This window comes from Phalacrocorax carbo, chromosome 1 (assembly GCF_963921805.1).
Source record: "Phalacrocorax carbo chromosome 1, bPhaCar2.1, whole genome shotgun sequence".
In the NCBI taxonomy this organism is placed as follows: Eukaryota; Metazoa; Chordata; class Aves; order Suliformes; family Phalacrocoracidae; genus Phalacrocorax; species Phalacrocorax carbo.
In genome coordinates this window covers 15,537,857-15,562,730 of record NC_087513.1, presented here as the reverse complement: position 1 = coordinate 15,562,730, position 24,874 = coordinate 15,537,857, and the positions used below count along the sequence as shown (strand labels likewise).

The window sequence follows — 24,874 nt, the reverse complement described above, 5'->3', positions numbered from 1 at the left end:
GAGGCAGGTAACTAGAAACTTAGCTAGACCCATATATGCAGATAAGATACTGTGGTTTCTCCTTTATGCATAGTATGTATTTGTATGTTATATGTTTATACCACGTTATATACCACGTATATTTCATGTGTGATGGTGTAATAAAAAAAAAATACCGCAAACTGTGTCTGATTACATTGGCAATAGGTAGTGTTTTAGAAATATGTAATTCATAGGGGTAGGGGTTTTTTTATTTGATTAATAACATGACAGTGGTACCAAAGCAGTTTAAACACAATGTGCCACTATAATGAGAAACTGCTGACTCTTGAATTAGTAGCTGTCAACTTTTTTATGGACTCCTTTATATATATTCCATAGAGCTTTTTGAATAAAGAACAAGCAATTGCTGAGCATTTGCTTTTGGAAGATTTGATATGGTTCTAGATGTGTAAGCTTAAATTAAAAGGAGGTGAATACTGTCATGATACTGAATTATTCTCTAAATATATCTGTTTTCTCTCAGTGTGGAGTTCTTGGAAAGAGAGGGATTACCTGCAAGCTTTAAGGGCTATATAGTATCAGGTTTAATGTCGGCATTTCCACTTAACCTCTGCTGTGCTGTGTCATGAATTACAGTTGAATTACTTGCTGTGTGCATGGACTGCAGCCTCCCTCTATTTGTACTAATGAACTTAGGAGAAAAACTTTAAGCTCTCAATTTCCATTGCATTTTTTAAAAAAATTGTTATAACTATGAAATCTAAGTGACTCTAGAAAATGTTCAGAGTTTTCAGGGGAAAAAAAGAAAACATACTTGTTTACCTGAAACCAGTGTCATCTGATGGAGGTGGTATCTGTCTAACTCTGAAATACTGTGGCTGTTAAATGAGCTCTGATTTCTGTAAAGCTAGAAATATCCTGAGGTATCTGATCAGTATTGCTTTATATTTAATTAAAATACAAAACCAGCATAGAATAATTTGTTTCAAACTCACTATGTAACAGATTTTAACAGGTAATTACGAAGAGGAGGACAAGAAATACAAAAGTAGTCCATATTACTCCAGTATTTATTATTTCTTCAGTTAACCAAAAGGAGGTGGGGGGAAAAGCATGTAAGATTTCTGACATGTAAATTGGCATAAAATTATTAAAAAGAGAGAGGTCCCTGATGCTGGATGAATCAAGATTGCTTGTGAAAGTGGGTTCAGCAAGCCTATTTCAATGTACTGGCTCTATGAGGCTACATCTGGAAGCAGCAATAGGCGCTGTACTTGCAGGGTGAGAACAGCCTATTCCAGGAAGCAGCTGCTGAAAGGCTCAAGGTTATCTTTTATAAGGTGCCTGGTCTCTATTCCTACACTGTAATGCAACCGTGTATTAATACCAGGTTGAAGCCAAAGGTGAGCCAGATGAACCTTCTGAAAGGGAGGAAGAGGAGAAAAAGAAATTGCATCTCTGACCCCCGGTATGACTGCAGCCGTAACACACAAGGCCTCATGCCAGGTGCCACATTTTACTCTGAGGCCTTCAGGCTGTAAAATTTCACTGTCCTTTTGTAAGTGCCACCTCTGAAGTTCTCTGAAAGTGTTTCACAGTCTGTTGCTAATCAAGTTCCTGGCTAGAATTGATATCTTGGGGTGGGGAGAGCAGTGATGGAGCAGAAAGTTTATGTAAGTGTGGTTCACTTGTATGTGCTTGACAGATACGCAGCCAATTTACCTGGAAGTTACGGGCTGAAATTTGCTGTGGCAGTAGCCCCCAGGAAGGGGAAACACCTTGGGTGTCTTTCCTCAAATGTTACAGCAGTTGAGACTTTCAGCAGGGCAGTGAGGTTGTGTGGTGGTTTTGCATTTATGGTCTTTCCCAGTTTGATGGGCCTTAGCGGGGAAGGAGGGAAGTGTTGACCTAATCTTGTTACAGCGAATAGGAGGTGAAAACTTTTAAACCTCCTGTTGATATGAATTTTTGAATGTTTAACAGTCTTTTGCGCGCAGTTGTTTTTTTGCAGTAATCGAGCCCCTTCCCTTCCCGTGCTTTTGCTGCTGTCCTCATTAGTATGTATTCTGAGATAAATACCATACACAAGACCTGCAAATACTGTACAGCAGAAGATATATTTTCCACTTTTGTTTGCTGAATGTTACACCTTCCAAAATATGTTTGCCCCTAACACTGAGAGTAAACTTAATGTCCTAAGGTAAAACAGCAAAGAAAGATAATAAACCTTTTGTAATTTCCACTGTTATCACCTCTTAGGTAGTACGCATTTAGGGATCTGAAATGTGAGGAGAAATAATAACTAAAACTGCTAGAGTTCTCTGATAAGTAATAGCTATCATAGTGACTTTTGGTTTTTGAACTATTGTTTTTCTTGAATTACTTGTTTTTCAGACCTTAAGCAACCTGGAAGGTCAAAGCATTTGGGACTAGGGAGAAGAAAAGGAGGGGTAATAAGGTTGTAGATTTAGGACCTGCCGATTTCTGCAAGTGTTACAATGATGTTCAAGTGAGATAGGTAACCCTCTTCCTCTACTTTGTCCTATGCCCTGTGACCCTCTGTTTCTTGCTATTATTTGAAATTACTTGAGCAGTTTTCTGCTACACATTGTGCACTTCAGTGTAAATAAACCTTTTTTCTCTCAGTATTTAGAATCAGTAGGCAAATTCCAGGGGTGATAGCTCAGTCGTGGTTACTTTTGGTTCACTCGTTAGCCATTGCTGGTTAAATCTTCTGTACTGTCTAGCTACCAGTTGGCAGACTCGGCAAAAAGCTTTGGAAAAGACTTGCTCTGTGATCCATTTGCCAAATAGAGAGTTTAGTTCCTCCTCTGTAATCAAGCTGGAGTCAGCTGATTATAGCTGAGATTTTTCATGCCAGTATCCTGCTTGTTGTCCTTTCCCTGCCTCTTTGGTCAAGTGACTCCCATTGCTGGAGGAAAATAAACTGAATCTCAAACTCCTTCAATTTAGAAGTATCTCTTGTTATCTCTAAACAGTAGGATTTCTTTCAACTGTAGCAGCATCAATTTGATGAGGAGGGACAACTTCCAGAAGAGTCTAAAGAGCATAAAGTCTCTTCTGGAGTTCGCTATCTCCTGGCAGATGGAGAAAGGTTTCAGCCCTTCAGCATGAACACAGATAGTCTGATTCAGAGGAAGCAACTGGCAGGTAGGAAATATAATGTTGGATTTTCTTCCATTTCCTTTACTGTCTGCCTTTTTATTTCACTGTCAGTTACACTTTTGGCATTGTGGCCAGGGAAACAGCTTCAAACTGGATTGGTATTGTCTCTTGCTGTGTTTTTCTTACAGTTAGAAAAGCATTTGTGTTTAAAGTTTTCCCTTATTTAGAATATCTGGTTTAAATGACTTAACTGTAAATCATAATCTCAAGTGATCTCACAGCTCAGTCCCTCTGCACGGAGGCCATCCCAGCTGTATTTGGGTTTGTTAGTGTTTGCCATGCTGGCTGGTACCTGGCTCCTGCGTTGTCACAAGTCTCTTGTGCTTGTCTGCACCGAGCTCTCCAGCTCCCTGGTGTCCAGGCAGAGGATGCAGCCCTGACGCAGCATGGCAGGAATGTACACAGCCAGCTCGGGCTTGATGCTCTGCCTGAGTTAATAAAGCTTCTTGGGGCCCAGAACACGGGAGTAACACTGCAAGGTGGTGTTTTCATCTGGAGTCCTTGCCATTTTCCCCAATGCTCTTGCCTTTGGCAATGCCATACAGAGACAACAAAAAAGCCTCACTTTAGATAAAAAAAGGACTTCAGTCTTACACTGTAAAGTAAGTTGTTGCATAGATTTCTGGACCCACACCATCCCTAGAAGTATAGGAACATTTTCACCAAGCTGCACCTAGGCTAATGAACCCAGCTGGAGCTGATTTATTTCTGCATCTCTGGGACAGATAATCTGACCAGGGATAATTGAGTGTTGACTCTATAAATAACCCACTTTGAAATCCTTGTCTTAAAATTGTTTTCTCTTCTTCCTGTTAGCTTCCAAGCTTACTCCCCCTATAATAATTTCTTGGCTGACCAAAGACTACTCTCATCTCTTAACAAACAACTGTACTATTCGTTCTTCCCACCTGAAGTGACATGTTCCACCAAGCATGGATGAAGCCAGGTTCTAGCACTATAAAAAGCCAGATAAGCCCTGGTAGGAAATAATCATAATATGTTTTATCTATGCTTCAATTTACTCAGGTGGTTGAAATCAAAAAAGACTGATGCATGTCAAATGTTTGATACTTTGGAAAGATGTTTATTGCGTGCATGATCTCAGAGACCTCCTGTTGCATATCTCATTGTTAAATGTCTTCAGGTAAAACTGGTGCATTCATGTGGACATGCTTACAAGTTGGAATTCTAATGATCTTGGTTTGTTTGCTTACTGTCCATGTTAAAACTCACAGGAATTGTTCTGAGTTGAGCTATGGCTTGTTTTAATGAGAAGTGGGTTTTTTTCTTTCTCCCCAAACAGCTTATGTAAGTAATTATAAAAAGTAATTGGAGTGCCTCATAGGAAAAACATCCTGTATCTTCAGCTGGTGAGCATCTACACATTTATTTTTTCCTAAAATATAGTCTGTGTATGCTTCTGAGAAGATGCATAGAAAGTTGGAACCACCTGCACTGGATGATAGGTTATTCAAGGCATTGGAAGTGGTAGAGGGGAAAGCTGAATTGCAGAGCTGGACTGTCACAGCTGTGCCACTTTGTGGAGTTCATGCATCTTGGTAGGTAGCTGTAATGAAAGTCACCCGTCTCCTTCCCCTGTGCTATTCCTGCCACATTGATACATGACAGGCAACATGAGTGGGTGCATAAACTTGGAATGCCTTAGATTCAGATCCGCACTCTAACTGGTGTGTGGCCTTGGGAAATACCTTTCTTCACACAGCATCTGAAACACTGGCCATGCTTCAACAAATTCTGAAGTCTCGATTTGTTATTGACTATATAATAGCTTGAAAAAAACTGAGTAAAGGCCCATCTGAAAGAAATCTTTTATATAGGTAGAACAGATATTTAAAATTGTAGACATACAACACTCTCCCATTCAGGGCAACGAGGGGAAAGCAGTTAGTATTTTGAATAGGTATACAGTTTATTCAAAACAAGTAATTTGTAATACATGAAGTTGGTTGCAGTGAAGAATGATTAAGAGGTGCATTCAGAGCCAAAATATGAAGTAGTTGTTACTTGGACACTCAGAGGTTGATTTGCATCATTTCATTCATGTGCGGTTAGGTCTGAGTTTCTTTAGTTTGCAGTTAGAAGTCAAAAACGATGCAAGTTAAAGTAGAAACTGTCTTTTCAGATCTTAAGTTGCAAGTAAGTATAGAACTAAAGAGATTTTTAGGGGAGAAGAACAGATAAAAAATGCCCTACAAACCCACTTTGGTATTTGGGTATGTCTTTCAGCATTGTCTGTTCAGTTTTGTCCTTTGTAAGGTTGAGAGTTTGGTTTCTTGTTTGTAAGGGCTGTTGTATGTAGTGAGGGAAACATGAACAAGTGACCTCTTCAGGAATTATTTTGCACATTCACTTGGGAGGCTGTATATTGGAGCGTTAGCACTTGTGTGTATTCCTGCAGCATTCTAAATATGGATTTTATTATCTATGGCAAATAATGTGCCTGAAAGATGAGTGACCCAAAACATCTGGAATGAGGAAATATTCTTCACGGGCACCTGCACTGCTTTTGTAGCAGGGTTTGATAATGTGAATTGAAACTTAAATGTAAGATCATTCAGTTTTCAGAACATAACAGTGTCCTCGTTTGGGCAGATCTGTTTGGTTACCTGGATTTTAAAAAGATGTCAGAAAATTCCAAGTGGGTTAATTTGATGCCTGGGAATATCCATGAGGAGTAGCAAACTCAGAGAAGCAAGTAAAAATTTTCATGTATAAATTTTGAGTTTCCTGAAAGCTGATAATTCTTATAGTAATGATAATAATAATAGCTATAAGGCTTATGTGATTACACCAAATTTGTCTAAGACTTTTTAACTCTTTGCCAATTTTGCTTCAAAAATATGAATTTTCAGCAATCTTGTGAAAATCAGCAACTGTGAAGAGACACCTTAATTAATGTGCCCCCAGAGAACAGTATTTCATGTGGCAGTAGCATGCTTGTACTCACAGTTGTCACATGTGTACCCACAGACCAGATGGAGCTTATCCTGTCTCTTTTGGAGGGGGGGAAGCAAAGTACTGTAGATACGGGATGAAACGGTGAGGGTGCTGGGAGGCGGAGAAGCTCAGGGTAACAGAGATGGAGCAAATTTAGGGATCAAACCCTTGGGTTTTTAGAAGAAACAGTTTTCATTATCTCTCTGCTTATAAAACAGCTTGTTAAGAAATACATTGTTTCACCAGATGCTGGTTTTGGATCCCAAATAACAGAGCTGAAAAAGCCAGAAGGTTTAAACAATAGATTATATATGAGTCCTGCAAAGCTACTATTCTGGGCTAATTTCAGTAAAGTTACTGGTTTTGTACAAGTTTCTTCTAAGGAATGATAAAATGAGCTGGCAATGTGTTATCTTGATATTGAATAAAATCTGACATGATATTATGCACAAAAAGAAATAAAGAACATAAGTCTCCTAAAAATGATAGCTTGTTTTCTCAGAGCCATAGTACAGCATTGTTTTGTGCCAAACCACCTCAGTAGTCCCATCTCGCTCTTCTATGGCTTATCTTTTCTTATCTGTAAAAAGAAATGCCATTACATCTGTTTGGACTAAGTAAAGCATTAAAGAAGTATTAGTTTTCTGTTAATAGTTTTATGATAGGTGAGGGGGAACATCCTATGAGTTCCTAAAACAATAAATTGCATAAATTACTTTTTTTTTGTTATTGTTTTGTAAATGTAATTAAAGATGGAAATAGAGATACAGTGAAATATTTTACCTGGTAAGTATAAGTAAATAAATAAAAATACATATTGTCAGATGACCTTGAATGTGAAAGGTCTGCCTGAGGACACGGGTCTGTTACACAATATGAAGCATGAGAGGATGGCAATGCTAAATTTTCCTCTATTTGCAACAGTGTGTCTGGAGTAAAATTATTTAAGTTGGATGTTTGGAGGAATTAGTGGGTGAGTTGCTTTTAAATTTGTATATTTAGTGAACTAGAGTGCTGTTCCTCATGTTATATTTCAGTGTGAAATGTAAAGGTACTTTTTTCTTACAGCCAAATAAAAGATTTTTCTCCACATATAAAATTACCCACAAAATTCTGATTTGTTGGCCGTGCTTACCTTTGCTTGAAGGAAAGTACTGTTGCTCGATTGCTAGAAGTATTTTAGCATTTCACCTGACATGCCCGCCCTAAGGTTAAGGCTGATAATGCGTTTCCTTGCTTGGAGAACAAAAATGGTGGAAATGCCATTACCCCTGGTCAGCAGGTAATAAGATACCAGTGCAGAGGGATTGTGAGGGCTGCCCTTGTGGTATAAGCACCGGACACAAGGTGTGAGATGGTATTTACCTCAAACACTGCCAGGCGCATCAGGAAGTCTCCCTAGTTTCACATTGGACTACCAGAGCATCTCCTCCAGCAGAAGGGGAAATTTCTTTGCATAAGCCCTCCTGGCTTTTCTTTGGTAGAGCGTCACTCAAAAAAGTGCATACCTGGGATTTACTTTGCTATGTTGTTTCTCTTTTTTTGGGGGGAGGGGAAGTGGGATTTTTGGCCTTGCTGAGCTAAGAAACATGTACGGCTTATAGCAGAAAATTGTAAATTTTTTCTGCAGTTGCAGTGTGTCAGGTGGCAAATATTGATTACACGTGCAGAATCAAGTCATTACAAGAAGTGATGCATTCCTACTTAAATCTCCAACTCTTTCTTTTTAATCAAGTTAACACCGTAAATCATTAATATCCCCTTTTATAGCTGAAGAAGCAGGCCTTGACACCAGAGTTAAATGTATGTCTTCCAGCTCAGTGATGTGAAGACTGACATTATCACCAGGGCAAGGTATTCACTCCTGCATTGTTTTCCTGTCTCTCTGATACGTCAGTGGTACCTTGGAGCTTCATCTTTAGATCTCAGAATCCTTGTAAAAGAAGCAGACAAGTACCCAGCAGCTTCATTTTACATTTAGTGTAATTAATGGCACTATCGGAACAATTTTTTTGCCACACTGGAGTTCCTTTTGACCCTCCCCCCTTTTTTTTTTTTTTTTTTTTATTCTTTCTAAGGAAGAGGAATGGAAGAGTTCTGGGAAATGCTGAGTGTGTGGCTTTTTATGGAATTTGGCCATTTTTAAGAGATTTGGCCACTTAAGAGTAATTTAGTGATATTCTAGAGGTTATTCCTCCTGTCTCTTATAATTACCCTGGCAAATGACAAGCTATCCCATAAATAGAAGATTTTTTAGGTAAACAGCAGTTCGTCCTACTGTGTTAAACATAAACACCCTCCTTCTTTCCTGAATCGAGAAAGAAAAAAATGCAGTGTCTTCCTCTAAATATACGCCTGTGTTTTTTCTGCTTTTAATTTTGCACTTTGGTTCATTTCTGCAGCTACTTGAGTTGTATCAACAATTATAAAAAAAAAAAAGGGGGGGGGAACCCGCAGCCGTTTTCAGCGCTTGTTGTTCTTGGCACACGATCAGTTCTGGTGTCCAACTGGTAGGACCTGAAACTTGGTGCTTAACAAGTGCCTGTAGTCAAAACAGTTGGTGTGTGAGAGCGCTGATCTGGTATTTGCTGCAGCAGGTCATCTGCCTGATTTTTTTACCGTGTGCAGAATACCTAATCACGTTGCTGTGTTTCTCTGACGGCATCTGTGGCAATGTGAATCGTTTCACATTCCAAAAGTACATGTTTACAGTCGTCGTAGAATCAGATTAAGTTGGCAGCCTGCTCCTCTCTGTAAGTGGCTCAGTTTACATTTCTTCTTCTAGCAGGATGTTTTGCATAATTTTGCTGATCCTACTCACTTGTAGACTTTGTGAAATGGAGAACCGTTTTCGTGGGTTTATGTCAGAAAGCGAAGCTTGTGTTTATTGTAAATAAACACCAGCAGAACAGGCGTTATTTTAGCACTTGATAATTTCCCAATTATGTCATTTGACCTGGAATGAAGCTTGCGATTGTTGAGCTGCATTTTACGCAGCGGATCGGTCTGGGGGTTTGAGCTGGCAGTTTATTTCCTTTGTCAGTTTACAAGAAGTATCAAAATGAAACCGACTGTGCTGTTTCCTTTCCAGTGCGCAGTGCAAGAAGGGTGGAACGGTTTGCGGATATTGTTTCCAAACTTTTTCAGCCGGACTTGGAATAGTGTTTTGTCAAAAAAACTGGTAAAGTTATCCTTCGGTCTTGCAATGTTATGCTGTAGTTTGCTAGCATCAAATCCAAGTTTATTTTTGCTTAACCTCACGTACGGTTTTGTTAGGTTTTTTTCAGACTGTGGCTGCAAAATGAAAGTGCTTACAAGGTGTTTATGAACTCTTGTTATGAACCAGCTGCCAGTTACTGCAGGATGACACATTTCTGCAAGCAGTCTAGTTGTTCAGTTTTCTGGTTGCTGGCTGTTGCTTTTCGGGCATGTGTGGTTTTTTCCTGTTTTAGTTTTATTAGAATTAATGCCAAGTACATTTGCAAACTTTGAACTGGGATCGGTACAAGGTGGCAGGTTTCACTTACTATTTACTGAATATGTAAGTATACATTGCTCAATTTTGCACAGTGAAGGGCTGTGCAACAAAACACCTCAGGATATACTGTAAATAGAAAAACTAATTTGTGCATAGGTGGTGTATGTAGTTACCATAAGTAACATCTTCATCAACAAGCTTGTGATATGTTACTGGAACAGAATCACGTTGTGGATTAGGCACTAAATTTCATTACCATCTGCTGAAATATTGTAAATGGGGAATAACAAACAGTATTTATATTACGTTGGGCAGTCAGATAAATTAGTTTATGCTATTTTAAGTAAAAGGGCTGTGAACTCAAGGGTTGTGATGAATACAAGCTTAAAAGGAGTTTTATTAATCTGTAATGTTTACTAGCAGCAAATAACTTTCTTACCTTTCTGTGTTTTAGCAATGATATTTTGTTTGTTTTTACCAAGTGTAATACCAAGCTGTAATCCGTAACACTGGGGCTCTGAGTTATTCGTGGGTCAACCTAAAATTGATTTTTGCTTTAGGCCTCCTGTATGCAGGAAGTCAGATTGTGCTAAACGAGAGTAATGTTTCAAAATGACTGGTGCTGACAAAGTTCTAGTGTCTTTCTTCTGACAGCGTTAAACCTTTTTTTTTGTTTTGTTTCAACTACCTGAAAAAAAAATACCGAAAGACCAAAGGCATATCTTTCTCTGCTCCCAAGTCGTATCATGACTTTTTTTCTTTGCAAACTTCTGTGTCTCATCGATGGAGAAGACGCTAACTGTGAGCAACTGTTCACTTGATTTGATGAATTTTGGGTAGCGCGTGTTGGGTAAGAATGGATATAGGTGGGATATCCTAAGAAATGTTTTTTGTTTGTAGTCTAAATTAGAGATATTTACAGTGATACCTCAGGATAAGATAAAGATCTTTCTGGGTAGAAAACTACTGCAGTCCACCTGGAAACATGGTTGGCGTATTTTATTGGCAGCATATTTACTGTTGTGTCGTTGTCCGTAAGGTTTGCTGTGAGCTGAGTGAGTGCTTGATCTTGTGTGAGAGAGTCAAGGCAAAAATTTGAGAAGAGACTTTCTACTCAGAATGTGGTTTTGCCTCCTTTTCCCACACGCTGTGCTTGTGGCTCTGGAGCTCATGTTGCCTCTCTATTGCTTTGCTTTTTTGCTTGTGATTAGAAGGAGATGTGGCGTTTCCTGCAAAACAGCTGCTAGTATTCCCTGGTGACCCGTCAGAGAGGATCCAGTGGAATTACACATTCAAAGGCAGACCTAGAGGACTTTGGCAGTTGCAGCAGAGGTTTTGGGGAAAGGTATGGCGTTGCATTGTGTAGGGTGCAGGAAGGAGGATTAGAAATGGAGTACAAGGGCATAGGAGAGAAGCTCTGGGGACTCAGGGACTGTTAAGTCTCCAACAACATAAGGACTTCACATCTACAAACAATTCAGATTTGGCTGAGAAAGTTGGCCTATATCCATGTTTCCATAGGACGTGGAGAATCTCCTGGAATAGTTTAAGATCGTTCGCAATGCTACTGATGCAGTTAGCTTGCAGTGCACATTAAGATGGTATGTAGCGCTGGGCTTTTAGACGCTTGCCACTGACTCGAAAAAATAACAGATATTGATCTGAAATTGATTCTCTAGAAAGTGCAGTTAATTCAGTGAGAAAGTGTTAAAATTTCCTCCGAGATGAATGTCATTAATACGTTAACTGCTTGACAGCAGAAGTCACATGTTGCTTGTCACTTGCTGCAGTAGCTATGCTGAGACAGCTGAGAGGTTGTAGAAGGATTAATGCAGTAAAGAGGATTGTAACTTTGATTGTGTTCTCTCTGCTCTTGGATTTGACAGCAACTGGTATTTAGAAACAAAACAGAATATGTGTTGTTATTTATGTGGAGTTCAAACATCCATGTGTAAGTATTTAAATGAATCGGAAAAGTTCTCTTTCATATTTTAAACTTGAGCACACATTCATAGCCTTGCAGGCTTCTGCAGAAACTGAAATGCCTGTAGAATTTAGGTTAGTATCTTCTGAGTAATAACTGGTTTTCTAGTTGCCTTGCAGGATTTTTTTCATTTTTAGGGGCAAAAATTTTCATTCTACTTTAGGTTCATTTATGTCCAGTGACTGTGCCACTTCTGTATGTAAAGAGAGACAGCCATGTCCACAGCTTTGTGTGTACAAGTTCACCTGCCCTGCTAGATCTAACCTGAACTGCAAACGAGCATAGAAATTTTTATGCAGATGGCTAGTTGTCTCCTGAATGTCTTAGTATGAGAATATCTAATTTTATAACAACATCTGTTGTGCAAATGTCTTTTTATTCACATGTTAATTTATTACATAGGCTGTACAATAGCAGGTTTCTGTATTGTGTGAAATTCCTTGCATGTATGTAAAACATGAATAGGCAAATCAGTAGTAATTTTTACAAAAGCAGATCTAACCAGGAAACTCAGTTTAGAGGAGCACCACCACCCTGGTTTAAGCAGTTGATTTTGACAGCTGACAGCCTTCTTGTTTTGCCATACATTCCCATCATTTTTCTTTGAAACTTACTACCTATGTCTAAGGCTGATTTACTTCCACATATGTAGTAAGGAAGGAGGAAGCAAGAGGCAACCTAATAGTTCTTGAAAAGGAATATATCAATATTTATGCACCCACCATTGAGATTTTTCTGTGACATTTCATGCCTTTGGCAAGTCCAGCCTCCTGCAGCTGTGCTTGCCCAGCTCAAACAGTGTTTTTTTGCCCCCTTGGAGGGAGTTACTCTTCCAGCTCTCTGCTGTGGCCCTGCCTGCAAGGTGTGGCTGCCACCTTCTGCTGACACTAAAGTGACATTTGCTTACGTGAGTAAATGTGCAGATTTTACCCACCTAGCAGTGTTTGAGAACACCAACAGTTGTGTGGCACTGGCTATTTACGTTCTTCCTTCTGTATGACTTTACGATGGTCATAATTTTCATTTTGCTTCTAGGAATTTTCAAGAGAAGCTGAGCAATGTTGATAGTTCTCAAATATGTATCAGAGTCTGTCTAAAACATGGAAGACTTTCTGAAGCCATGTTTTGGAGGAAGAGGGGAATTTGAGGAGGTAAAAGGAAACACCAGTTATAGTAGTTCTGATCACAAGAGTGGCCACCAATCTGACACATTCAGATAAAATAAATAATCTTGTGATCTTTTCCTTCTCTATCTTTTCAGTAAACATTTATTTAAAATAGTGGGATGCATTTTATTATATCGTCATATCACAACAGTGCCTCTTCCACCATTTTCTGTTATAGTAAAAAATACAGAGTTAATGTACTGGTTTGCTCTTGGGAATTAATAAATTGAGAAAGTTGTCTAGGGAAAAGCACCAAACTTTTAGCTTGACTAAAAATCCAATGTAAAGAGACTGTTAAAAAATAACTCACTATGGCATGTGACACTTAGATTACTTTAATAAATAATTTTAGATGGTCAGTATCTTGAATGTCCGTCTTTCCGGAAGATTAATTTTAATAACAGTGTATTTCACTTCCAAATATATCCATAGGGATGATATCAAAGACACAGTTTCCTAGAAGGCAGTCAGATTGGAGTAATTAATCCTGAATTTATATAATTTGTGTATGGAAATCAAATTTTTTCCTAAGTTTCACTTTATATACAGGTTGGTTTTGCTGGTTACGTACCAGTTCCTTTTATTCAGTTCTCAAGCAATTAATGGGAAAGTTGCAAATTTTTATTGAGCTAATTTAACTGGATTAAGTAGTTGCTGAGAAGGTTGGTGACTCTTGAAACCATAACTATTATTTAACAAAATAAATACTCAGTGAATGGAACGGTGCGTTTCAGAGGCAGATGGGTAGCTTACATGGTTGTTGCCACAAATGTGAGGTGAAATGAATGTAAATTAACTGCATCCTGCAAAGGACTTTTAACGGCAGAGGCTACACACTGAGGTGTGTGGTGGGGTGAAAACTGGCAAGTGACAGTTGGCTTTTGTGGTGTGAGGGGAGCTACTTCTTGTATTTAAAAAAAATAAAGACTGTTTTGTTCTTCAGTTGCAGGAGAACCTGGAGGGAATTTCAGCATTTGTAACTAAAGCTGGATATATGAAGATATGGAAGTGCTTGATCTTTAATAGAAAATGCCTTTAGTCATTGGAGATATAATAGAAACAGTTTGGAATATTCATTAAATTTTTTTAAGCATTTATCTTTGTTCTTGAGGTATTCGCCTATTGCGTATTAATCACGGATGAATCCTTCTGCTACTGGCAAGTTTTTACTTGTGAGGATGCCAGACAAATTGTCATGTTTTGATTCTCTGTGGGAAAATTTTTCTTAGTTGTCCTTGAAATATCAAACTACTGAGCACAGGGTCGATGATGTAAATACAAAACCTTTCCTTGCAGCAGCAGGTCGCTGTTGCTTCCTTAACCTGCTCTTGGCTGATGGGGCGATGCTGTGCAAGCTCAAAGAGTAGCACCCACTTGGATTCTTCAAGTTAAGTGCTGAAGTCTTTAAATGAGGAAGAATTGTTGCATGTTAAAGGAGAAACTCCAGCTTATCCAAAGTTCTCGGTCTATAATTACAGTATGCTTACTGCGTTTGATCACTATATCAGTAGCAGGGTACCTGGCTGTCCCCGCCATGGAGGCTCTCAGTGCTGGCAAGCCAGAATCAGCTGCTGCTGAGCACGGCCCAGCTGACTGGAAAATTCCTCTTTCCCAGCCCGCCCGTGCTGCCTGCTGCCTCTGGCTGGAGAGCCCCGGGGCTGGCTCGCTGCGGGGCGAAGGGGTTGGGAAAGCGCGTTCCTGCAAATGCGGGGACGGCACCGTTAAGGATTTATAGCGTCTCTCAGCAAAAAACAGCTCCTGCCTCTTGTAGTATTTGGTAGTTGTGCTGAAGTTCACAGCACCAAGCACGTTGTTTGCAGCACACTGTGATCAGCCAGCTGGCCAAGCACTAGCACTTCTCCCCTGGAGAAGTATATAATTTGTAAAGAATAGCCAAATACTTTCTTAAAACAATCTTTCTACTTAACAATATCAGGGATAGGACATTTAGATTTTAAAAAACCAAATAACCGAATAAAAAACAAAATAACCAAACCCAAACAATTTTGCTGAAGTGTGTCTGCCCTGAAGTCTATTCTCCTGTTGTGCAGGGTCAGCAAGGCCTTGCTTTTTGCAGTACTGAAGAGGTCTCTCATGTGAGCATGAACAGCGCTTACACAAGGGCCTGACCTCCAGACGCAGTGTTTGTGACTGATATATAAACTTCCTGCTTTTTGGCACTTGCCGTTTGCTCTGTGGGGAAAAAAAATAAGCTTTTACCTTGATTGGTGCTTGCAGATAACCTCCAAGCTACGAACCAGGCAGAGCCTGCCTCTCTGGAAGGGCTGGGAGCAGCAGACCTTTTGCTACTTCTCAGTCTTTCGGCTGTTGTTCTTATAGCTTACCATTAAACTTGAAGCAAGATAATCATAAACTGCCCAATAACTGGGTCACATGAATTCTTCATAAACCACCGTAGAAGCAATCTCACGTCCATCAGAGAGTATTTCACTGACTCAGCTGAGCTGTTGTTACATACTCTCCTCTTTCTTCTTTACATGAAAGACCTGGGACACCTAGTGTACCTCACACAGATGCTGGTGGTTGCTTATTGCATAAAAAATGGTTTGAGATTTCTTGGTGAAATTTTCTGGGAGATTATTAGCATTTATTTTGCTATTTTTTTACATTTTTCAGAGCACTCCATGGAGCTGATTTTGTTTAATTACCCTTTGGCTTGATTACATTCACAACAGTAATGAACTGGTATTCTTCGGAATGATGAAATCATTGTAACTAGCATAGAAAGGAACAATTTCCTCTTCCCTGACTTCTTTTTTTCCTTTTAGCTTATGAAATGCCTTAAAACTTATTACTTTTTCATTACAGAACGAAGACACGGTTCAATGTGTAAACCTTCCCCTTCTCCAGCTTCTCCAGCCTGCAATTCCAGGACATCCCTAGTACAGATGAAACCGAAATCCTGTATCAGCGGCCATAACCCTGTCAGCAGCAACTCAAAGCCATTCAAAACGCCCAAAGACAATCTACTTACCTCCAGTAGCAAACAGCACACAGTCTTTCCTTCAAAAGTATCACGGGATAAACCATGGTAAGTACCAAAATAATAGCTACCAAAGATGATGGTGTTACAAAATATAGTAAGTGTCTCTGTGTTCTAGTATCTCCCAGTTCTGTTTACTCTCTTTATCAATGACCTGGACAAGGGGATCGAGTACACCCTCAATAAGTTTGCAGGTGACACCAAGTTGGGCAGGAGTGCCGATCTGCTGGAGGGTAGGAAGGTTCTGCAGAGGGACCTGCACAAGCTGGATCAATGGGCCAAGGCCAGTTGTATGAGGTTTAACAAGGCCAGGTGCCAGGCCCTGCACTTGGGTCACAACCACCCCATGCAATGCTACAGGCTTGGGGAGGAGTGGCTAGAAAGCTGCTCAGCGGCAAAGGACCTGGGGATGCTGGTTGACAGCCGGCTGAATGTGAGCCAGCAGTGTGCCCGGGTGGCCAAGAAGGCCAATGGCATCCTGGCTTGTATCAGCTGTACTTGGCACTGGTGAGGCCACACCTCGAGTACTGTGTTCAGCTTTGGGCTCCTCACTACAAGAAGGACATTGAGGCACTGGAGCATGTCCAGAGAAGGGCAACGGAGCTGGTGAAGGGTCTGGAGAGCAAGTCTGATGAGGAGCAGCTGAGGGAACTGGGGTTGTTTAGTGTGGAGAAGAGGAGGCTGAGGGGAGACCTTATCGCTCTCCAAGTAACAAATGATAGGACAAGAAGAAATGGCCTCAAGCTGCGGCAAGGAAGGTTTAGATTGGATATGAGGAAAGATTTCTTCACCAAGAGTGTTGTCAAGCACTGGAACAGGCTGCCCAGGGAAGTGGTTGAGTCACCATCCCTGGAGGTATTTAAAAGACGTGTAGATGTGGGTGCTTCGGGACATGGTTTAGTGGTGGACTTGGCAGTGTTGCATTAATGGTTAGATTTTATGATCTTAAAGGTCTTTTCCAACCTAAACAATTCTGTGGTTCTATGTATATTTCACAATCATAAAAAAAAGAGTCCATATTCTCATCTTAGCTAAGTTTACAGTTTAAGCCTCTACATTTTCTAAGGGAGGAAACTGGGATGTTTTAAAATAAAACTATACATAGAGAGAGAGAGAGAGGAAGAGGAAGGACTGGGTTACTTTCCTGATGTTACATCAAATGTCGCTTTTCTAAGATGCATACAGCAAGTGAGATGTTGACCCAGTTCTCTGTCTTTAAGGTCTATCTTCCATTACAGTATCAGCCCTTAAAACCAATGCTTTTAAACAGTAGGATAATTCTGCAGAGTTCTTAATATTGGCTTAATTGATGTTCATGAAAACTTACTGGTTACAGTAATTTTTCTTCACCAGCAGCTGCTGTTGGAGCTCATTCTGCATTTTGATAATGTTTGATGCCTTATAAGAAGACAGAAGAAAATTCTGGCTGCAAAAATCACTATTTCAGGGGAGTCTTACATCATGTACTGTGATATATATACACACATACAGGCTTTGAGACTGCTAGGCCCATCCTCCCGTGACTGTGATGATAGCACCCAAGTTGCAAAAATGTAAATGAGAGCAGAACTGGGCCACTATTTTATCCCATAAGAAACTGTTTTGTCTTTAGTTATGTACAGAAAAGATGCTTTGCGTTTAGGTCACTAGTTTGGTGACTCAAGAGATATGGGTTCAGTTCCTGGTTCTGCACAGGCTACTGTTACAACTCAGTCTCCTCGGCCTCAGTTTTGTGTCTGTAAACTTGAGATAGTAGGGCTTCCTTTTTCTTCAGTTTTATCTACTTACTGTGTAAAGATCCTTCCCTTTTATATGTAATATCTAGCATAAGACAGTCATGATTTTAGGTAAGGGTTTCTGGACACAACTGCCTCAAAGCAGTAAACAATCTAATGCAAACCATTCACCTATGAGACAAAGCATAAACTCAAATTATGTTAAAGTAACAGCTCATGTTTTCTGCCTGAAACACGCACTAGTTGATATGAATTCAGTGAGCAGCTTCTGCCTAGCTGCAGAATTTACTTTGCACTGGAACAGACTTGATCAAAATCTAATCTTCCTATAAATATGAACCCACCATCTCTACAGGCGTGATGCGCATTCTGGACAATTATGGTCTGTAATTCTGAAATTAGAAAATCTGGATGTTTAGATTACACACACACAGATGAGATGGAGGCTATTCTAGGTAAGATGTACGTGCCTCATTTACTATTTAAAAGTATTCTCGACTGAATAGTGACCTTTTCTTCTAAATGTTGGAGAGGAATTTTATCCAAGAGAGGGTTTTTTAAGTCTAATTGAAAGAAAATCAGAAAGGACTTTAGAGTATTAATGCTATTGACTCTAAACCTGTTTCTTGTCTTAGTGTTACAGGCAGCAACTTACATATCCACATTCCAGCATGCTAACTGAATCTATAAACAAAGTCTTCCATTCTGGCAACAGATGGCATTCTGTCAGTCAGTAAAAGCTGGAAGGGAACAAAATAACTGAGCATTTCCTCCAATCCCTTTTTCCCTTTATAGGGAACATCCCAAACATTTACTGATGATTGACAAGGTAGATTTAGCCATTTAAAACTGTTGTACTGCTCTGTTAATACTTTGGCTACCTGTGAATTACTCAGTTCTTGCAGCTCTGCTGGGACATAGTACTGTAGTTTTGTTTACCAGTGGGGAAAAATGAGGCATATAGTAGTTAAAGATATTGTAGTCATCACCTAACCAATCACAAACAGTCTGAAGCAGAGACCAATTAAATTGTCTTTTAAAATTTAGTGTTGAGTGCCTTAGATTACATGACTTGTTAAAAAATAAAATCAGTCTGATAATCATCAGAGGTAAGAGAGAGCTGACAGCTGTTATGGAAAAAGTGTTTGTTCCTAGTCCATTAGTGGATTATAATTTTTATTTTGAACTCTAGAAAATATTCAGCAGGTCTGATTTTCCTAAAGGAGAAATTATCCATAAAATATATTCTTTTTCAATTTAAGATTGTATCTTCCATTCAGCTGTCTGTACAAGCCATAGAATTTCACCCCCTTATCTTGTAGAAAGAAATACTCAATTGACACAAATACATTTGTCTCAGAAATGCAAATAGGATTCATCGTGTATCCAAGAGTGTGGTGGCTTATCGTCCTTAGAAGCTTCCGGTTATTCAGTGCTTTTGTCTGTTACGTTGTAGTCTCGTACCACAAATATTTACTTGGCATAGGTTATTCCAGACAGTAATCAAATTACCTTAATTCGGGAATTGTATCACTTGTAATGATTGCTTTCCAGACCTGGAATAACCTTTGTTGTGCTTTCCTGATTCTTTCATACAGCATTTCTTTTAAATTTTAGCTATTCCAATTAGCAGTAGTATTTCACCAATAGTCCCTGCAACAGCATGGCCCAGAAGATGTCTATTGTCATGCCTGCCTGCATATAGACGCAACTCTTCCATTGTTTAATTCATTATAGTTTTGGTTGAGTCATCATCTTAAACATTGATTGAGTAGCTCTTTCTCTTCACATCCTGTGTTGCTCTAAGATGAGCTGCAGAGGTTCAGGTTCCTTCTTGGCTAATGCTTTAAAAAGCATGATCAGGATGATCAGATGAGAGAGATCTGGAATTGTTTCATTTCTCTAGCTGCTGTTTTAATACTTCCCTTTTTGTAGTTGGAATATGAAGGATTATTACGAATACATCATCCAGAATTATCTGTCAGCTCTGATTTTTTTCCCCTGTATCTCTCTAACATCATTGCTATTAATACAGCAGTGCTCAGAGACTGGAGCAGTGCTGGAGCACCGCTGCACTGTGCACAAGATAAATGTAAACCATCGTTTTCTGAAGCTTGCAGTCAAGGTGGTAAAAGGCATAGCAAAAGGGTAGAAAATAGAAAGAAGCAAAGAGTGAGATTATTGGTAGTAATAACAATAATAATGAACAAGCAATCATAATTAATAAGAATATCCCAGATACTTACCCTTCATAAAAGGCATTCCTGTGGCCAGGAACTCTGTCCCTCACTGCTGACCTGCCCAAAGGATGCTGCTTCGCTTGCTGTGCCCCAGCAGAGTTTCTGAGCGCTGCCCTGGAGAATTTTGGTGCTGTGATGCTACAGGGTGTTAGTTTCCACCCATCTGTGATCCTGAGGCAGTATAAAATTGGGGTAAAGTGTTAAAGTAAGCTAGCCCTGAGATACCAGCCGAAGCAAGTCTCCTTGACCACCTTCCATGAGGATTAGCCATTGCCTGCCAGAAGCTCTGAAAATGAAGAAAACGAGATGGAAATGATATGGTTTTCATCAACATGTAGAAAACTGACAGTCTTTCTGTAAACAGAAATAGGATCACAAAGGTATACCTGTGAGTAATCATTTAAAATGTATCATGTCACTTTTCAAAGGACTTTTTAAATCATCTCTCAGTCTTTATTTCTTTGTGTTAGGGAATTATTCATACTGAGGTTGAGAAAATGAAGCTAGTCAAAATTTAAGGATATTCTTAATGCAGCATGGAACTGGAAACAAAATTCAGCAGAGTTAACTTGGACGACATATTCTAACCACTAAAGCACAAATACTTTGTTACATTGTAGAGGTGATCCCAGTAATGTAGAATAGAACAGTGTTTTACATTTTTAAATGTTTGTGAATTTCTTTTCTCACAAATTGGAAGAGAGTTCAAAGAGTGGCTGAGATTTTAGAATTAATATAGTTATGAGTGACCCAAAGAAACCCCAGCAAAATTACATAATGCCAAGGAAAAATAATTTTTAAAAGCCTGAAGAAAGGAAAACAGAGATAGTAAGGAGCTCAAGGTACAAGGAGTGTTGTGATGTACTACAATTGTTTTTCTTGCTTGGGAATGACAGTGACAAGCAATGGCTTGGAACTAAAATAAATTGCTACAAAATACTTAGGAGGGAAATTCAGTCTTGTTTTGGGAGTTTGTCACAGGTTCTGCTGAAGGAGTAGATAGAACAGGATTAGAATTAGAACAGAATAGAATTAGAATTAGAATAAAATAGAATATCTCAGTTGGAAGAGACCTACAACAATCATCTAGTCCAACTGCCTGATAAAAAGCATGAGAAAACAGGAGGAAATCAGTTATCTTATCTGAAAAAGAGAATGAGCTTTTGAAGCCTGTCATCATCAAGCACTTCATGTAGCTCTCACATATTTTTGTAGCCTTTTTCTGGTTCCCATCAAATTCATCAACATTGGTGTTGAACTACTGGTCAGAAACAGTGGAGGCCATATTGCAGTATCCGTGTTCCCTAGGATGTGTGAAAACTAAATTTACTCCTTATTTGCCGTATCCCTTTTTAAATATAAGCACAACAGTACAATAAAAGCTCATAGTGCTTATCCACTGTGACTACTAAATATATTTGTCACTATTTTCCTGAATTTCTCTGCAGACTGAATAGCTTATTTCATGTGTAGCTTTACATTTGCTTGTATTAAAATTTCTTTCTGAATTAATGAACTTTACCAAACACTTCGTGCTGCTTTTTATAACTGCCTCTGTTTCTTCATTATTTAGTTTCCCTTGATCCTGATTCCATCAGCAAATGTTATCACCAGTAATCTTATATTTATTTCTAAAGACCAATGACATTTTCAGTCATGTCAGACTTGGTAATGATAGCTAAAAAGTCCCCCTAGCAAGCACCCTTATTGAATTATAAATCTCTGAAAAGCTCTTTTCTAATTTTATAGTTGTTAACGTTTGCTGTTAAACTGTTCTTAGTTGTGTTTTATAATGCCCTTCAAAAGTTAGAACATTTTCACCATTATCTTTGTCAGCTTAACTGGTAACCTCATGAAAAAGTGAAACTAGATTTCTTTGCCAAGATCTGATTTTCAGCAAAACCATGCGAATTAATTTTTTATCAGTTTATTTTTATTAGTTTTTCCATTTTTTCTTCCAAGACACTCTGGTTTGGGTTTTCAGTGTGGATGCAACAACAGCGCTCAACTAGCTTCTCTAAGTTGCTAAATATTCCAATCCCAATTAATCTGCTGAGACCCAATATCTCTCCAACTCTTTTGGAACCCATGGCCACATTATCCAGATTTGCTTATGAAAAAAAAAAAAAAATTTATGATCTTTCAGCTGGCACTTTACACTTACTGAGGGAATCAAAACCCATTTTGATCTGATTGGAAAGCATTATCATACTTCCTTCTTAGTACAGAAGAAATACCGAACATTTCTGTCATTTTTGCATCACTAATTACTATTTTACTGTCCTTTAAGTAGATACTGCTATTATTATTAGAATTTCTTTCATTAAAAAAAGTAAACTTGTCTTTACTGAATACAGATTTTTCTCACCTATCTTTGGCAGTTGTCTGTGCTCCCGTTTTTCTCATTTTTACTGGTTGTCACGTGTCCTTCCTCTGTTTTTATGTTTGTTACATGTTGGTTTTCTAATTGTCCCTTTCAGCAGTTGCTTTAATAAATCTAAACAGCCTCTTCATTTAAAAATTCTTTTTAAAATACAGTAAACCAGATTAAGCACCGTATTTTTTATTTTTCTAACAGACCTTTAAATAAATCCTCAATTTTCACTCAGAAAAACTCAGTTTGGGAAAAGAACTGTCTTTGACCATCAAATATAAACATAAGTATTTCTGATTTGTTTACCTTTTTAGTCCTTAGTAGTTGACCACGGTCACTAGTCCTGTGCAGCTTCAGTTTGCAGTTTGGTTATCAATCCATCTTTGTGTATTACGCTAAGATGAAACTAGAGTTCCTTAGTGTTGAATGCAGTACCCACTTCTATTTCAAAAAAAAAAAAAAAGAAAAAAGGGCAGAGTCCACTCCAGCCACACACGCTGCACTTTCTGCTTATCAGCTGTGGAGAAACAGAGGTTTCGTAGTAGCCCAGGAAGGTTGAGACTTGAGTTATTTTGGACCCTGCTTCCAACGTTTGTTAAGGGTGTCCCATGGAGAATGCCATCTCAAAGTCATCTTTTTTGTGCTTTTAGAAACTCCACATCTGCTCACCATTCCTTCTGTAGGAAGAATGTGGCAAAGGTGCTATTCCTCAGACACAAAAGTCTAAAATTATGTGAGACTTGTGAATGAGGGGAAGCTCCAGACTGTACAGTGACATACAGGCGGGCAAATGTTGCCTGTCCTGGGACACTGACAACAGTATGGTCTCTGACAAGAAACTGCTTACCTGAGCTGCAACATGCCAGTGCACTTAAGAATATGTACTGATTTAACAGCACTTGTGTATTTAACAAACATCATGTTGGTAATGCACTTGTAGCAGCTCTGCCCTGCCATGCAAAATTGCTGCAGTGATGTTCTTTGAGTACGATTGCTGAGGGGTCATCTCATGCTCTTTATAAATAAGTTTCATTTTACCTTTAACCCTGTACATCAAGTTAAACCTTTAAGATAATAATAGAATAATAGAAGAATCCCCAAGTTTTAAGAATTTTTTCTGTGTGGGACAACCTCCTCAACTGTCACCTTTATGTTGGGGATTAAATTATGGAGGTTAGCTTAGTTCTGTGCAATTAGAAAGGAAAAAATAGGAATACTGTGAAGGAGACTCTCATTCTTCTAGATTAAGAATTTGGTTTACCTTTTAGACGTCACCGTTGCATTTGTATTTAAGAAAACTTGTTTCTTTTGTTTATTCAGTGTGCAATGATAGTCTGAAAATGGCCGTTTTTGCATGATCTGTGTGTGAATTTGCTTACGAGGCAGGTAGTCAACTCTTTGGCAAAAGCAACTCTTCAGGCAGTGTATGGGAAGAACTGAATAAGTTACATGTTTTCATTTGCAGCCTCCAATGAAATGTGGGCTCAAAGCTCTGAGAATTTAGGGGTTTTAATTAATATTTTTTCTCTGGGTTTGTTTAATATAATTTATGTTTTGTATATTAATTGGTAGTCACAAATATAATTTCTGTTTTATATATTAATCGGTAGTCACAAGACATCCAATTTTGGCGTTGTTGGGCAGGTAGAAATCAGTTATTGTTGTTGGATATTTCCTCATGCAGATAGGAGCCAGAAATGTTGAAATCATGTTGGAATTGAAAATCACTTGTCTTAATCTTTGCTGCTGCCAAATTGAGACGGTAGTACTAAGTATTTTGTTTTAGTCTGGTCTGAAGATAAAGTGTCACTTGCATCGAAATTTTTATCTGTGGAAAGGGATTAAGTAACTGTCAGTCTTTGGTACAGAAAATACAACTTAAAGACTTTTCTTTGGTTTTACAGCGTTCCTGTTCCAGTAGTCAGTCTAGAGAAAATTCCTAACCTAGTGAAGGCAGATGGTGCCAATGTTAAAATGAATTCTGCAACCACTACCACCACCACCTCCTCATCAGCCTCTTCATCCACCATACCTGCTCCAACTTTGGTTAAATCTGGTTTGACATCCAAGTCAGTGCCACCATCACCAGAAAAGATTCTGAATGGCAAAGGAATTATAACTTCATCAATAGACAAGAAACACCAAAATGGCACTAAAAGCAGTAACAAGCCTTACAAAAGACTTTCAGGTAAGAGATGTTGTATTTCATCTTCTGAGGTAGTCTCTCTTCATTAATATTTCTATAGCTCAGAAATAACGTACTAAATAAAATGCTGTAGCCTGGGTTTGGGTTGATTTTTTTTTTTTTTTCAACTGTAAGATGCCAGTTTGCATATATGAAAAAGAAAGCTTTCACACTCTTAGCATGTGTAAAATATTTTCAAAGTACACATTCTGTTCAGCTTGAAATTAGTGTTTAGTGCATCTCTCAACTGGACAGCAAGACAAATATAAATTTTTAAGGATGTAAATTCATTAAAACAGAAAGGCAGAAGGCTTCCTTGAGCCATTATGAAATTTGGGTCTGTTTACAACAAAAGAAAATGTGCCTTGATTGGGTGACTTTAGTATTGTCATGATCAAGTCGAACAGTTGAGGTTTAAGACATTGGATTATACATTAAGTCATGATTTTTTAAAGAATCTTCCTTCTTGTATTTATATACTAAAAAACTCTAAGAAGGTATGGGAAATGCTGCAGAAGTCTGAAAAGCCATCATTCCCCTCCACCCCTCTCACCCTGTGATTCACACATGAGTGAAGACAT

At 38.8% G+C, this 24,874-nt stretch overlaps 1 protein-coding gene across 8 annotated transcripts in view; it reads left to right on the top strand.

The window, feature by feature from the left end:
* The window catches only part of ATXN7L1 (ataxin 7 like 1), a 118,921-nt gene that overhangs the window by 68,528 nt on the left and 25,519 nt on the right, over positions 1-24,874 (top strand). For 3 of the 8 annotated variants that reach the window (XM_064444785.1, XM_064444767.1, XM_064444777.1), the window contains 2 exons: positions 15,584-15,806; positions 24,013-24,296. In XM_064444785.1, the coding sequence (XP_064300855.1) occupies positions 15,584-15,806; positions 24,013-24,296 (507 nt within the window). Of the gene's footprint in view, positions 1-8,741; positions 8,880-8,951; positions 9,308-9,516; positions 9,668-10,383; positions 10,406-15,583; positions 15,807-24,012; positions 24,297-24,874 lie in introns of those variants that run through there. The other 5 variants (XM_064444801.1, XM_009506203.2, XM_064444791.1 and 2 more) reach the window with 5 other exon arrangements.